This window comes from Vicugna pacos, chromosome 14 (genome assembly GCF_048564905.1).
Source record: "Vicugna pacos chromosome 14, VicPac4, whole genome shotgun sequence".
Classification (NCBI taxonomy): Eukaryota; Metazoa; Chordata; class Mammalia; order Artiodactyla; family Camelidae; genus Vicugna; species Vicugna pacos.
The window spans coordinates 64892779-64907105 of NC_133000.1; the positions used below are offsets into that span (position 1 = coordinate 64892779).

The 14327-nt window shown below is 35.0% G+C and overlaps 1 protein-coding gene across 8 annotated transcripts in view; it reads left to right on the forward strand.

Annotated features, from left to right (window-relative positions):
• PCCA (propionyl-CoA carboxylase subunit alpha) overlaps positions 1-14327 on the forward strand; it is a 377947-nt gene that overhangs the window by 206726 nt on the left and 156894 nt on the right. For all 8 annotated transcript variants that reach the window (XM_072976495.1, XM_072976496.1, XM_072976497.1 and 5 more), the window contains 4 exons: positions 309-452; positions 1850-1924; positions 6108-6176; positions 7821-7896. In XM_072976495.1, the coding sequence (XP_072832596.1) occupies positions 309-452; positions 1850-1924; positions 6108-6176; positions 7821-7896 (364 nt within the window). The remainder of the gene's footprint in view (positions 1-308; positions 453-1849; positions 1925-6107; positions 6177-7820; positions 7897-14327) is intronic.

The window sequence follows — 14327 nt, forward strand, 5'->3', positions numbered from 1 at the left end:
ATTTTCAGTTGAGAATTAGTTTCAAAATGAAAAGTGTAAAGCTATGCTGGACCACATCTTATTAAAAACTGGGAAGAATAATACAGGTAGTTTACAGATACTTTCTGGGTGTTAGTTATTATCCACCTTTGTACTATATTGTGTTGATTGTTTAATTTTATTCCCTTAGGTAGTTTTTAAGTCAAATATGATTAAATATTACATATAATTAACCTCATTTTACCCAGAAATTGTTGACATTGTTCTGGCTTATTTCTATTTATTTACCTTTTCCTACACCTGCTGACTGGCATGTTTTGGCCTTGCAGGTTGAGCATCCTGTCACAGAGTGCATTACTGGCCTGGACCTAGTCCAAGAAATGATCCGCGTTGCCAAGGGTTACCCTCTCAGGCACAAACAAGCTGATATTCCCATCAACGGCTGGGCAGTTGAATGTCGGGTTTATGCTGAGGTAAAACGAATAATATTGGGAGGAAGGATGGTGGTTGTGTCCCGAGTTATGGGACCACGTATAGCTAAACAACAAGGTAAAGTTAGGGTTTTATAACCTGTGTCAAGTATTTGATTATATAATTCAGAATTGAACCAGAAAAAAAAGTTGGATCATTTTGACATAACTCAAAATAGTTTTAAAGGATTGAGTTTAATTAATTTTCATCTGTCTTTTATGGATGAAGAAATAGCTACTAATCAGTTTAAGGGGCAACAAAGCATTAGTTAAATATTCTTGTGCTTGAATGAATGGACCATGTTTTTTATTTCGTTTGCTTCTTTTCAAACTACATTTGAAGTAAACAGAAGCATTTATTTTTCTGTGTGTATGTGTGTGTGTGTGTGTGTGTGTGTGTGTGTGTTTTTAAAGAGTTACCCTGGGTGCACAACGGTTGTTAATTCAATGTTTACTTAAAGTTTTTCTGATAGGTTTTTTTTTTCCCCTAATAATTTTCTCTCTTATGATTATGTGGAAATAACAACTAAAATTTAAATTGCAGAGCTTTAATTCATAATTTTAATTATGGATTTTACTCATAATCTATTAGTTCAATACTTTTATGTTATTTCATAACTATGCTAATCAGATAATAAAGGAGTCACCATCTTAAAATGCTTTTTTCAAATGATTAAAACAAAAATTCAAGGAAACATTTTTGCCATCTTTTACTTTTAGACCTAAAAACCTGTCTGTAAAATAAAAAGCAGGTTAGCAGTATCTGGGTTTAAGAACTCTGGAAGTTGTTTTGAAATGTTTTTAAGGATCTTGAGAAATATATTTTGACTTGGTTATTATTGCTTTTTTATTATATTTTAAGTGATATTCTTTTCTTCTCTATTGTTAGGCCACTGAACTTATTTAATATTTATTCTGATGATCTAACATATTAGAGCACATATCTAATAGCACATGCATAATTACTTTTCAGGTCTTTATTTGAAGAACCAAAACTCAAATTTTACCATATGTAAGCTGTTTTGAGAGTAAGAAAAACAAATATCTTTAGTGCACTACATTTGTTGTTCTGAACTTTAGTATGTTTTGATGTAGCACTGAGGTTATTTTATTTTTGCCAAAGGCATTCTAAGAAGATTTATAAAAAGTTGGAATTTTACCAGTTTCAATAAAGTATGATCAAGGTCAAGCTAAATTCTGCTTACAGTTCTGTTTGATTTTTAAATACACTTCTAAATTGTCTCAAGTGAGACTAAGACAATAGTATTCTGAAATCTGTGACTGGTAAATACTGATGTTGAAAATTGACCTATAAATGCTTCTTCCTTGTATAAATATGTAACCTCACTTGTGCTGATTTATATTTCAAAGACTGTGCTTCCTTTCCTTTGAACTTTCAGGACCCCTACAAGTCTTTTGGTTTACCGTCGGTTGGGAGATTGTCTCAGTACCAAGAACCAATACATCTACCTGGTGTAAGTCATTAAGCTGTAATACCAAGTGAGGGGTTAAAAACGTGATTTACGTCATACTTTTATGTTAAAGTATGTCAACACCAAAGAGTGTAAGTTGAAGGACAAGTGAAATTCATTGGGAATTGTAATTTTTTTTTTAATTTTGTGCTTTATGATGTGCAGGAAAGCCAAAATTCACTTAACAGGGGATGTCTGGGGACATCTGACTTCTAAACAAATGATAGTTTACAGTGATTGCAGTTCTTTTGAAAATTGTAATGAAAAAGATCATGGAATCCTAAGAATGGGAAATGGCTTTTTTGTGTTACAATTTAATCTTTTCAATAGATCGAATTCAGCTTCCCTGTATAGTCAGATGTCAAGAAATTCAAGCACGAAATCAGCTCGTTAATGGAAATGGATTAAAGAAAATAAAGTGTGCTTCATTCTGAGTGTCAAGGATTTTGAGAAGTACATATTGTGTATACCAGTTAAAGAAAAGTGATCATTGCCCACTTTATGTATACTTCTTCCATATTTAATAGCTGTTCTTTATATAGTTTTTGTTGCATTAAAAAGAATGAAGACGTACCCTTTCTCTTAATCAAGGTAGTAAGTGCATATGTATATGACATTATGTTAGCTAGTGGATGACAAGGCTGTACCATCTGTGAATATGATTATTCAGTTTGATTACTGGCATGAAGATGGTGAAAGATTACAGGAAGAATTCTAAATTTGAAGATGTTATTGGATATATGATTTATTTCACTTTTTAAATTGTTTTTGCCCATGTGCTTTCTAAAGGGACTTGACCCTTTCTAGGCTCAGAGACTCCATGCTGTGTTCAAAGCCTGAAGGCAGAAAAAAAATTGTAAAGATTTAACAGGCATTATGTGACTTTAAATAGCAGATGAGAAAACACGTATCATAGGGACATATCTAAACATTTTTTTAATCAAACAAAAAAGTATTAAATAAGAATTCATAATGATTACTCTAATTGTTAGAAGTTTTCACCATGTTGTGAGAGCTAACAGGATGTCAAACATTTTGCCCTCGCAAGTTTTTGCAATTTGCAATTTTCAAACGTGAGACCTGTTGAAAGTACAAGTGATAATGGACAAACCATACCCCCTACAGTCTTTGTCCCACCAAATCTTTCTTCAATTAATGCTGCAGCAGGAGTTTTATGTAATAACATTTGCAGTTGTGAGCCATCCATAGAAAGAAAAAACAATTAAAATGCCTTAAATGTTCTGCTTACTGCTGTTATTTGCTTGTGTGAATGTTGCATGTCAGCTAAATGGACCAAGGAATAGATAAAGTGATTGGGTGCAGGAGAGTGCACACTAAGCTCTGTCTATCATTATTGCTGGGAGCAATCAAATTGATGTCAGCAGGACAGTAGATGCGTTGACAGCTGTAATTATGTATCTCCATGGTGATCACTTTTGGCCTGTCATGGAGGCCCATGAGTCCCCTCCCTTGGAAGCATTTAATCAGATTGGGCTGTCACTTGTCAGGTAGACATGGCGGGCTGGGAGTTGTGCAGAGCGGGAGAGGTGAATGGAGAGTGAAGGGTGGGAGATGGCTGATAGTTTCGCAGGGTCCACTGTTGGTACAGAAGAAAGACATATAAATTACGCCCGAGGTTTCTGGGCAGTGGTTTGAGACTCCCACGCAGGTGCTTGGGTGGTGATAGCAGTTTTTCTTCTTTGCCTTCTTAAACTAGATCAGGCAGTTTTAACTCAGGAAATTCTTTGCAGCTCTTAACTTTTTTGGTCTCAAGAATACATACTATAGAGTTAACTTATGGTTTGTACTTTTCGCATTCTTCTTTTTGAGCCTCATTTTTGCTTCAATGGCAAAGGTGAAGATTTTCTTTTTATCTTTGATCACTATATTTTGTAAATTTGTTATTTTCAGACCGCAGTTTTTCTGCTCAAAAATTTGGTTACAGTGCCATTTGACTTTCTGAGCTAAAGCTAAAATATGTTTTTTGGTATAGCCTTTGTTTCCATGGAGGAATGGGGACTTAATTTAAATTTTAATTCATTGTTAGGAGTTTTATTAAAAGCTGATTAGTATTTGGAAAAAGCTGCATAAACAATAAATTATAAGTCAGAGTTTTCGTGCTTACAGTTTTAATTTGGAAATACTGATTTTCTTATGCAAAGATATGTTTTGATTAAATATAATACATCTTTAGTTCACCACATGTACTTAAAATTAAAATGACATAATACTTTTAGTAAATAACAAACACATAGTTTTATCTTAGAGGCCTAGGTAACAACTTTTAACATGGTGTTATTCAAGTTAACTAAAATTTTAAGTTACAAACTAAAATTTTAAGAATATAATAAATACTCTTTATTGTTATTTTACCAATGGGTTGAACATGAAAGCTCCACGCTAGCTTTGTAGCAGTTTATGTACCAAATGGTAGGATATGTTTAAAAGCAAAAGTTTTAGAACTTGTACCAATCTCAGTTTTAAACACAACTTTAGCAATCATGCTATGGTTTTAAATAATACATGGTGGTGAAATTAGTTCCTTAACTTTTTGCTACTAAAATTAAGAAAATGCAAGTTCAGAGATTTCTTTTCTATTATGTAATTTGATTACCATTTGCCATTTTGGGGCTGTTTAGATATGGTGAGGAGTAGATTGTGATATTGCTTTCACAGCTCTCCCATTAATTCTTTTCTAGCTTTTATGAACACTGTGAATTTCATAGAACTTTAGCTTATGTCCTGAAGTATCTTTTCAGAAAATAGAAAGCCAAATATATGTTTTAAGTGTGCTGAATGACTTTCATTTAGAGTGAAGATTTCCATGTGTGAATGTGAATGCAAATATAAATAATCCGTATTTTTGCTTTACTTTTTGCTGTATATGCAGCAGTGCAGAAATAAAAGCACTCTAGGCACGTGATAATTTTGTCTTCTAAAACGTTACAAAAAGAATAACAATAGTATGATTTTTTTTTAAAGAGGTCGAAGCTATGGTTTATCTTTTGATGTCACCATATAATAAAGCCATCACCAAACCCTCATGTGGATATCCTAGACAAGAGGTTCTACATGTGGTCCCTTGACAATTGCCTAAATTAAAATATTAAGGCCTAGCAGCCGCTGTGTGACCTTTCCCGCCTTGCTGCAGACAGATGAGCCGCTGTTTAGTGGGAAGGCTTCTTCCCACAGGTGAGGAGCTCCGCGAGCTTCTGCTCTTTTCTTCCCACCTCTTTACCGTGTTGGGCATCAAAGCCCTGCTGTTCTGGCTGCTTCCATTAAATTCCTGTGTCCTCAAGACCCCCAGGACGTGCTTGACTGTCTTAACTATTTTGATTAGCTTTTGAGTACTTCAGATTCCAAAGCTTAAGACAGTAATATAATAAATATTTCTTAGTCAGCAACTGCTCATTTTAAAGTTTTACATGGCTAACCTCTGTGCCTTCCTGCTGGTATCAAACTGGGAGATGAAAACAAGAATCAGCGATGTACTAACTAACTTGTTGGCTGGTTAACAGCAATCAGGCTCTTCAAAAGAATATTTTGAACTTGTGCTATTTTTTTTCCCCATGAAAATCGCAAAATCAGAAATCTAATTGGGGCCTGTGTCCTTACAAAGCAAAGACATGTGAAAAGCTGTGTAAACATTAACATCTCGGGGGAATAACAGTAACAGGAAAAAAAAAAGCGTTTTACAGTTGAGAGGGTGAGGCAAAAAAGGAAAGTGTTACAGACATGAAAGCCACAGGACCAGCGTTCCTATGGTGCTGATGAGCAGAGCTCCTGAGTCCTGCTGCATGGCTTGACTGGGGTCGGCTCTGGAACTCTCGGAAGAGTCCAGTGGGGAGTGTGATTAGAAGGGGCATTGTTCATGCTCTGCTTCAGTGGGAAGACACCATCAAATAGCTACAAACACATCCTGGGATAGTGATGTATAAAATACATTTTTCTCTCTCTCTTATTTCCTCCGTTTAGTAGGAGAACAAAAAATATATGTTGTACTATATAATAACAGATTAAGATAATTTGGTCCCTCTGTATTTTTAGATTGTTTTTCTGCTTCTGGAAAGCTGAAATGTTATTTGAGATTGAAGTTATCCATCTGCTTCATGGAAATTAAATTTGTTGTTGCAAAGATTGCTGCACAATATGAAGTTACTTTCATTTTTTTCTTTCTTTCTCCCAGGTCCGGGTTGACAGCGGCATCCAACCAGGAAGCGATATTAGCATTTATTATGATCCAATGATTTCAAAAGTTAGTTTGATTTCCTAATGGTTCTTTCAGTTTTCTTCTGAACAGATAATGGACATATTTAATTTAAAAAGTCTGAAATAGGGCCTTTATCTAAATCATGTACTACCATTAAACAAATAATTATGGCCACTCTTGGAAAAGTGAACGCTGGGTAGCTTTTCCTTTCTCTTAAGAGAGAAGTGTCAACATCTTGTTAGTTGGCAACACTCCCTCCTCCCCAGTCTAATCAAACCATCACCCCAACCCCTACAGTAACAGATCTATCTCACCAGTGGCACCAGCCCAGCCCATTGCAGTGAGAAGGAATTAAATTGTTTTTTTGGCCATTCATAAATGTTGCCTGAGATGAGAGTGTAATGGCAGGTGACGTCTAGGAGCTGAGATGATAGGCTATGTTTGTTAGAGTACTTTTCACTCTTTCTCTTCAGTTTTTATGAATCACTATTTACCTAGATTTAATGTAATTAAATCTTATGTAAGACTGTAAGATGTCTGTTTGCCCACTTGCCTTCTTGAAATTTGACTTTCCAGAATAAATTAACAACTCTACTTAAAATTTTAGATCTTTTAAAATTTTAGAATCTTATGATCTTATAAAATATAAAATTCTGATTGTAGTAGTTGAAGCTGGACTTTATTTGGAATATCCTGTTTTCTCTAGAGTGATAGACCTGTATTGAGGGATGATTTCTTTACTAAAAACCTCATTTCTTAAGGTAGTTGTCTTCCAAGTGCAATTTGTATGTAGTTGCAGTAACCAACTATTTTTTATTTTTCTTTTTCACCTACGTTTTTACACTAATATTGTTAAAGTGGACTTTAGGTATTTTGTTTGTTAGAGAAACACTATTTAATTAAAAGATAAAAAACATATAAAATATTATAGATATTTGGTTCCATCTTTAGATGAATACATTTTTGTTAAAAAAAAATTATTTCCTACAAAATAATTTTCAACCTGGCTTCATATTGAAGAGCTAATAAAATATAGTAAAAAAAAAATTGCAAACTGTAGATTGACTAATGCAATAGCCAGAAAAATACTTTATGAATAGTTAAGTTCTTATTTTATTGCTAATTTGTGTAAGATCTAATACATATCAATAGGCACAGAATAATATAGAATAGTAAGACCTTTCTGGGGTTTGTTTGTTTGTTTGTTTGTTTGTGTTTGTTTTATACAGGAACCTTTTACTTCTCTGCTATGTTATTTGTAAAAGTTAGCTATTCAGGGTGTCAAACTTGGAAACCACAGAAAAACAGCGAGAGAAAAAACAAATCTTGCCTAATCCTTTGCTATCCCAGATGTTTATATACCATTCCAGATGTTCACATTTTGATATCTTTCCTTTAAAAATTTTTTATGCTTATTTTTGTTACGTTTTGGTTTATCTTAAATAACTCTTTTCTGCGATAGTGAAATCTAGGAGAAAAATCTGAAATAGCTTGATTGTAATATTTGTTTACTTTAAAAAATCTTAATTGACATACTTTGTACTAAAAACTGAACCACTGTGAAATTTCAAAAGATATTCTGGAAATCTGCTATGAAATATTTTAATTTTTACTAGGATGAAATGTCTGATTTATAGATAGATCAGTTTATATCTATATAAATTTTTTTGTTTGCTTGTTTGCTTTTAGCTAATCACATATGGTTCTGATAGAACGGAAGCACTGAAGAGAATGGAAGATGCACTGGATAATTACATTATTCGAGGTAAAAACAAACGTTTGAGGCCATGTCATTATACCAGAAGTCCAGTTCTAGAAAACAGCAAAGATTTATAAATTAGAGAATTTGATAGAACATTTACTTATTATAAGTTTAAATAGACATAGAGCAGCTTGAATTAATTAAACTGACATAATTAAGAATAGGTATTTCATTTTCTTTAGCAATCCTGTACTTTATGTATACATCTGAAATTAGGTTATTTAATTAAATTAATGATTTATGACCTTTCCTAGATGAGCATTTCATATTTTATAGACACATATTCTGTGTAAAATGGTTCTTTATTCTGGCATCTTTTATTGGCTAGTGCAGTTTGACAGCAAATTTGCTGTATTAATGTCTTTCTTTTTTGGCTTGTATTGTTTTGAAATTTGAAACTTGAAAATGTATGGAGATTTAAAACATGTGACCTACAATTTGACTGAGAGTAGAGAGGATAGCTCTTTGCTTCTGTGAATTAGAACAAATTATAAAGTATCTTCTAGGAAATGCAGTTGTTACCTCATATACATACAGGATAGTTTTAATGTGTAACAAAGCGTGGGCCTACAAGTCTTTAGGAAATGTAGTAATAACTGTTATTAGGAGCAGCCATTACATTTAAATAATTAAAGCAAAGTTATACTTAACTCCCCTTAAGGAGTAAGTTACAGTATCAATTTTATTAGCAATTTTTCATTAGTAATGAAAAGATCATTTTACTTTAGCCCAACATAAATTATCATCAGCTTCAGAATAATGGATTTTAATATCAAATTTAAAGTATGAAATACAAGTTAATTTTGAATTATGAAAGAATAGTGTGGGGCTAAGAACATTCCGTAAGAAAGACTGGCTGTACAGTTTGGCTTTTTTCTGATGGCTCACTAAATGTAACAGTGAGGTCAGGAGGCTTGATTTTGGAGGCTGAGGTGTAGTATGGTGGGGGAGTCTGACTACACAGCCTGCCTCCGTCCCATACAGAGCTTTTGTGCAATTTCAAAAAGCCTCCCTTTGAGTGGACACAGCCTATAGGTCATAAGTCTTGACAAGCGACTGCAACTTTGTGTGAGTTAGAAAACATTCTGTGTTCTCTGGGTATACCCAGCCCTGAGACAGGGAGCCCAGCTTAGTGACGGAGCATGGCACAGCCTTGTTTGCCCCTTTGACCAAGTGCCTTTGTGCAGCGAGCAGTTTGTATAGCTGTACAGTAGTGGCTTAGGACAGTTTCGTGACTCTGTTTTTATACATCTGTCTTGCCCTGCTGATTTTCATCTGTTGGCAGGTAAGTCATGCAAGTCACTCTTTCTCGTGTTTTCTCTTCCAGCTTTGTTAGATCAGGAGATCTTTCTTCCCTCCCTTCCCTTCTATTGTCACCCTCTTTTCTTCCCATTTAACTAGTAAGTGATAGTGATTCTATCTCACCTTATGTGCCAGTGATTCACCTCCATCCGTGAAAGGAAAGCTAAGTGAACCTAGTATAACTTAAAAAGAAAAATTAGAACCATTAATATCCATAGCCTATAAAAACTCGAAAGGTTCCCTTCACATTCTTTCTGGCTAATTCTCTAGTTCCTTTTTAACCTTAATTGTAAAGTGTTTACTGGTTTTATAACTCTGCTGTGTTCTTCCAGAAGCAGCAGATGCATATTTTCGCTGTACATTGGTTAAGGAGGCCTTGAGAGGTCTGTTGTCCTACAGAAATAATATTGCCCCAAAATTACACTAGTGCATGTTTGGAACATACATCTAATTTGGGTGTGTGTGTTTGTTTATGTGTGTTTAATTATACAGATATAGACATAAACAAGATACTTGGCAAGATTTTTCCTAGAGGCCTTTAAAGTTTTCTATATATTCCTCACACCCCCTGCCCCATCACTGTATTTTTTTTATTGTGGTTGTTGAATTATAGATGGTGGTTAATTTAGGTTTCATTCTCATGAACTTGAATGTTAAGTTCATGAATTTGAGATAGTCAATCTGAGTAAGAATATTTTGTCAAATCACATCTATATTAAACTTTGATATAATGTAACATAGTGGCATGGCATTTGGGCAGTTTGTCAAAATATTAAATTAGCATTGGTTTTACCTAAAAGTTATTTTTCTACTGTGTCTGGCTTCTGAAAGGAATATTCTTTTATGTTTACAGAATACAATTCATGTTTTATATTTGAACGTGTTTTCCACTAATTTACTTACTTTACTTACTATACTTTGTATATAGGTATACAAGTTACTATATTTTTAAATTAAGTGACTTAAATACAAAGTAAGCTGGCTGTTATTCTCCTAAATTTATATATATCACATGTAAGGCAAAGTGTATTTTATTGTACAGATAGATTTTTCCAGACTTGGTCTGAAATTTCTGCCTTTGATTCACTGTGATGTAATAGAAAGAAATCAGAAAGGGCTGGATTCATATCCTGTCTTGATACCATTTAGTAACTATGTGATTTTTGTCAAATTATTTTGCTTCTCTGAATCTCACACTCCATGTTTAAGAAATAGAGTGAGAGTCTCTGCCTTCTAAATTAGTGGTGAGGATTAAATGAGGTTAATTATGAAGAAGAGTTTGGCACAGTACTTGCTTGTGAAGTTCAGTAACTTTGGTTCCCATCTTTTCTCCATCTCTCATAACAGTTGTAAAACCACAGGTTTAAAAATTATATGTCCTAAATCATTATTAATCAATTGGTGTTACGTGAAACCTATTAAACCATGGCTAAGCAATACTGAAGCCCATTTTAGGTCATTCCCAGTACTGTGTGCGGAGTTACATGCTTTTATTTCATCCTGTTCTACTGCTTCTTCAAAGCATTTACCGTCACTATAATTAAAGTATTAGTTGTGTCATTAATTGCTAAACGTTAGATTATCCCATAAGAGTATGAGGGCAGTAATGGTGTTTATCTTGTTTACTTGTGCATTAGTGGCTAGCAGTTCCTGACACATGGTAGGTGATTAATATTAATATTTGTTGAATGAATGAGTGATACAACCTTTATTGCAAAGAGTTTTTAGTATACTTGGTATGAAAAATACGTAAGTGTAATATAAATTCATAGATGCCGTAATAGTGGAGTGACAGTGTATAGTGGGAATTCAAAGATGGAGAGGGTGTCTTTCTCTTCACACCTCTCCGTTCTGGTCCTTCGAAAGTAATGTGAGTACCACTTTAGGGCTCATAGGTGACTCTGTTGAGAGTATTTCACTTTGTGCTTCCTTAAAATGATTTCCCAGAGTACTGGCATTTTTCAAAAGACTGATAACTTACTGTGTTGGTAAAACAAAAGTGATGGGCACAGTCAGGCATCTTTGAAGTGTGACTTGCTATTGTCTTTTGGGAAAATAATCTGGCATTAGATGTTAAAAGTACATACGCTTTCACTTAGCTGTTCAGTTTTCGGGAATCTATCTTAGAGTGTCAAAACACTGAATTGTGAGATGTTTACAAGGAAATTTACAATAGCACTGTTTGTAGTAGCCAAACTACAAATTACAGTTCTAGCCAAATTCTGACCTACTGCAGTGTTGCCCAGATGGACAGATGACTGAATAAATTACTGTGCATCTTCACTGCAAAATAGTGTGCAGCTATGACTTGAAGTCATGTCCATATGTACAATCGAAGTAGAGGAGCAAATCAGAGAGTAATGTGTAGTGCTTTTAGTCAGAATCTTCCCATTCTAAAATATTTTTAGTTATCTTTGGATGAGCATGGAGAAAGGTGTGGATGTATACACATCATGTTGAAATACATATATTATTTTTTCACTCAGAGGAGGGATACATTGCCCCCAGACTTTTTATTTTAGGTATTTTCAAATGTAGAGAAAAGATGAATGGGTAGTACTTTGCACACTGGTACACTCTTCATCTAGATTAATTGTTAAGCTTTTCCACATTTGCTTTTTCCCTCCGTCTCTCCCTTTCTCCTGTCTTTGTCTTCTCCCTCCTCCTCACCTTCTCTTCTCTGTTTTTTCCTGAACTATTTGACAGAAAGTTGCAGACATCATGACACATCACTCCTAAATACTTCAGCATGCGTCTTAAGGGTAAGATTATGTTCATATCGGAATTTCCCCACTTTCCCCCCCAAAGTTTGTTTTTTTATCTGTTTGTTAGCCCTATCCATGGTCCAGTCAAAGTTTATATTGGTTTTGTCTCTTTATTTTCTTGCTCTTTTTTATTTTGTGTCATTAACTCTTTAGAAGAGTCAGGGGCAGCTGACATATAGAATATCTCACATTCTAGATTGGAAGTTTATGTATTGGCTCCAGTGAAGGCATTTGGGAAATAAACTGGAAAGATGGGGTGCAGTTGGAAAGTGGTATATTTTGTTTCTTTTTTCTTTTTAATTTTATTTTATTGAGTTATAGTCAGTTTACAATGTTGTGTCGATTTCCAGTGTAGAGCACAATTTTTCAGTCATACGTGGACATGCATATATTCATTGTCACATTCTTTTTCACCATGAGCTACCACAAGATCTTGTATATATTTCCCTGTGCTATACAGTATAAATTTGTTTATCTATTCTATACATACCTGTCAGTATCTATAATTTTTGAACTCCCGGTCTGTCCCTTCCCACCCCCCCTCCCCTCTGGCAACTACAAGTTTGTATTCTATGTCTATGAGTCTGTTTCTGTTTTATATTTAAGTTTATTTGTCTTCTTCTTTTTTAGATTCCACATATGAGCGATATCATATGGCATTTTTCTTTCTCTTCTTGGCTTACTTCACTTAGAATGACATTCTCCAGGAATATCCATGTTGCTGCAAATGGCATTATGTTGTCATTTTATGGCTGAATAGTATTCCATTATATAAATATACCACTTGTTCTTTATCCAGTCATCTTTTGATAGACATTTAAGCTGTTCCCATGTCTTGGCTATTGTAAATGGTGCTGCTATGAACATTGGGATGCAGGTGTCTTTGAAGTAGGGTTCCTTCTGGAACCAGGAATGGAATTACTGGGTCATATGGTAAGTCTATTCCTAGTCTTTTGAGAAATCTCCATACTGTTTTGCACGATGGCTGCATCAAACTGCATTCCCACCAGCAGTGTAGGAGGGTTCCCCTTTCTCCACAGCCTCTCCAGGATTTATCATTTGTGGATTTTTGAATGGTGGCCATTCTGACTGGTGTGAGGTGATACCTCATTGTAGTTTTGATTTGCATTTCTCTAATAATTAGTGATATTAAGCATTTTTTCATGTGCCTATTGATCATTTGTATTTATTTCTTCCTTGGAGAATTGCTTATTTATGTCTTCTGCCCATTTTTGGATTAGGTTGTTTGTTTTTTCTTATTAAGTCATATGAGCTGCTTATATATTCTGGAGATCAAGCCTTTGTCAATTTCATCTTTTGCAAAAATTTTCTTCCATTCTGTGGTTGTCGTTTTGTTTTGCTTATGGTTTCTTTTGCTGTGGAAAAGCTTGTAAGTTTAATTAGGTCCCATTTGTTTATTCTTGCTTTTATTTCTATTGCTAGAAAGTGGTATATTTTGAATTGGTGGTTTTGAATGTGGTATAGTTACTGAACATTAGATGATTTTGGGGTGTGATTATGGGACATGGTGTCTAAAGTGGAAGAACAGATTATTTGAGGTGAGATCCTAAGAACTGAGCCAAGATAATGTTGCATGGATCCTCCACACATGCATGGTGAGTCACGATCAGAGGGCAGGTCATGAGTTGGGTAACATAAATTCTTAGTGAACTTTACATTGTGGCAAGGATGTTAGTAGATGACTGTGAATTGAAGAAGGTTTTCTGAGCAGAAGAACTGCAAGGAAACAGAAGTTTCTCCAAGGACTAGAATTGGTGGTGTTTTGGAAGTGGCAGTGTGGTGTGTGAGGCTTGCTGGGGAAGTAAGGTCCTTGAGAGGACTGAGGATTTCAAGTGAGGCAAGGAGGTGAGTGGAATGTTCCACAAAGATGCCAGATCTGTGGTAGACCTAAGTGATCGTGGCAGTCTCGGACGGTACTGTGGAATGGCTTGGAAAAGAGGGAGCAGGTGTTTGGGGAGAGTGGGCGTAGCTGCGTAATCTGAGGTTCTGAGGATGAGGGATGAGCAGAGAAACTTGCATTTCTGGAAATGGATGCCGAGTCCCTGAAGTAACAGTGTTGAGCACTTGGGCTCAGAAAAGTGGTCTCAGAGGCATTCTGAGGGGGCTGGATCTGCATAGCTCATCTGAATAACTTTGGATTCTCTTTACTTTTCTTTGGCCCTGTAGTCCCAAGTGGGCACTGTCTATGTCATGGACTAGTGCAGTGACTTCCTGAATGGTTCTCCGCAAGTACTCTTCCTTCACCTGCGCTTGTCCCTTCTTTAGTATGCACAGAATAATCTTTTCAAAGTATAAACCCAGTGATCACTTCCCTGCTTTAGTGTCTTCCCATTGCCTCTGCATGAA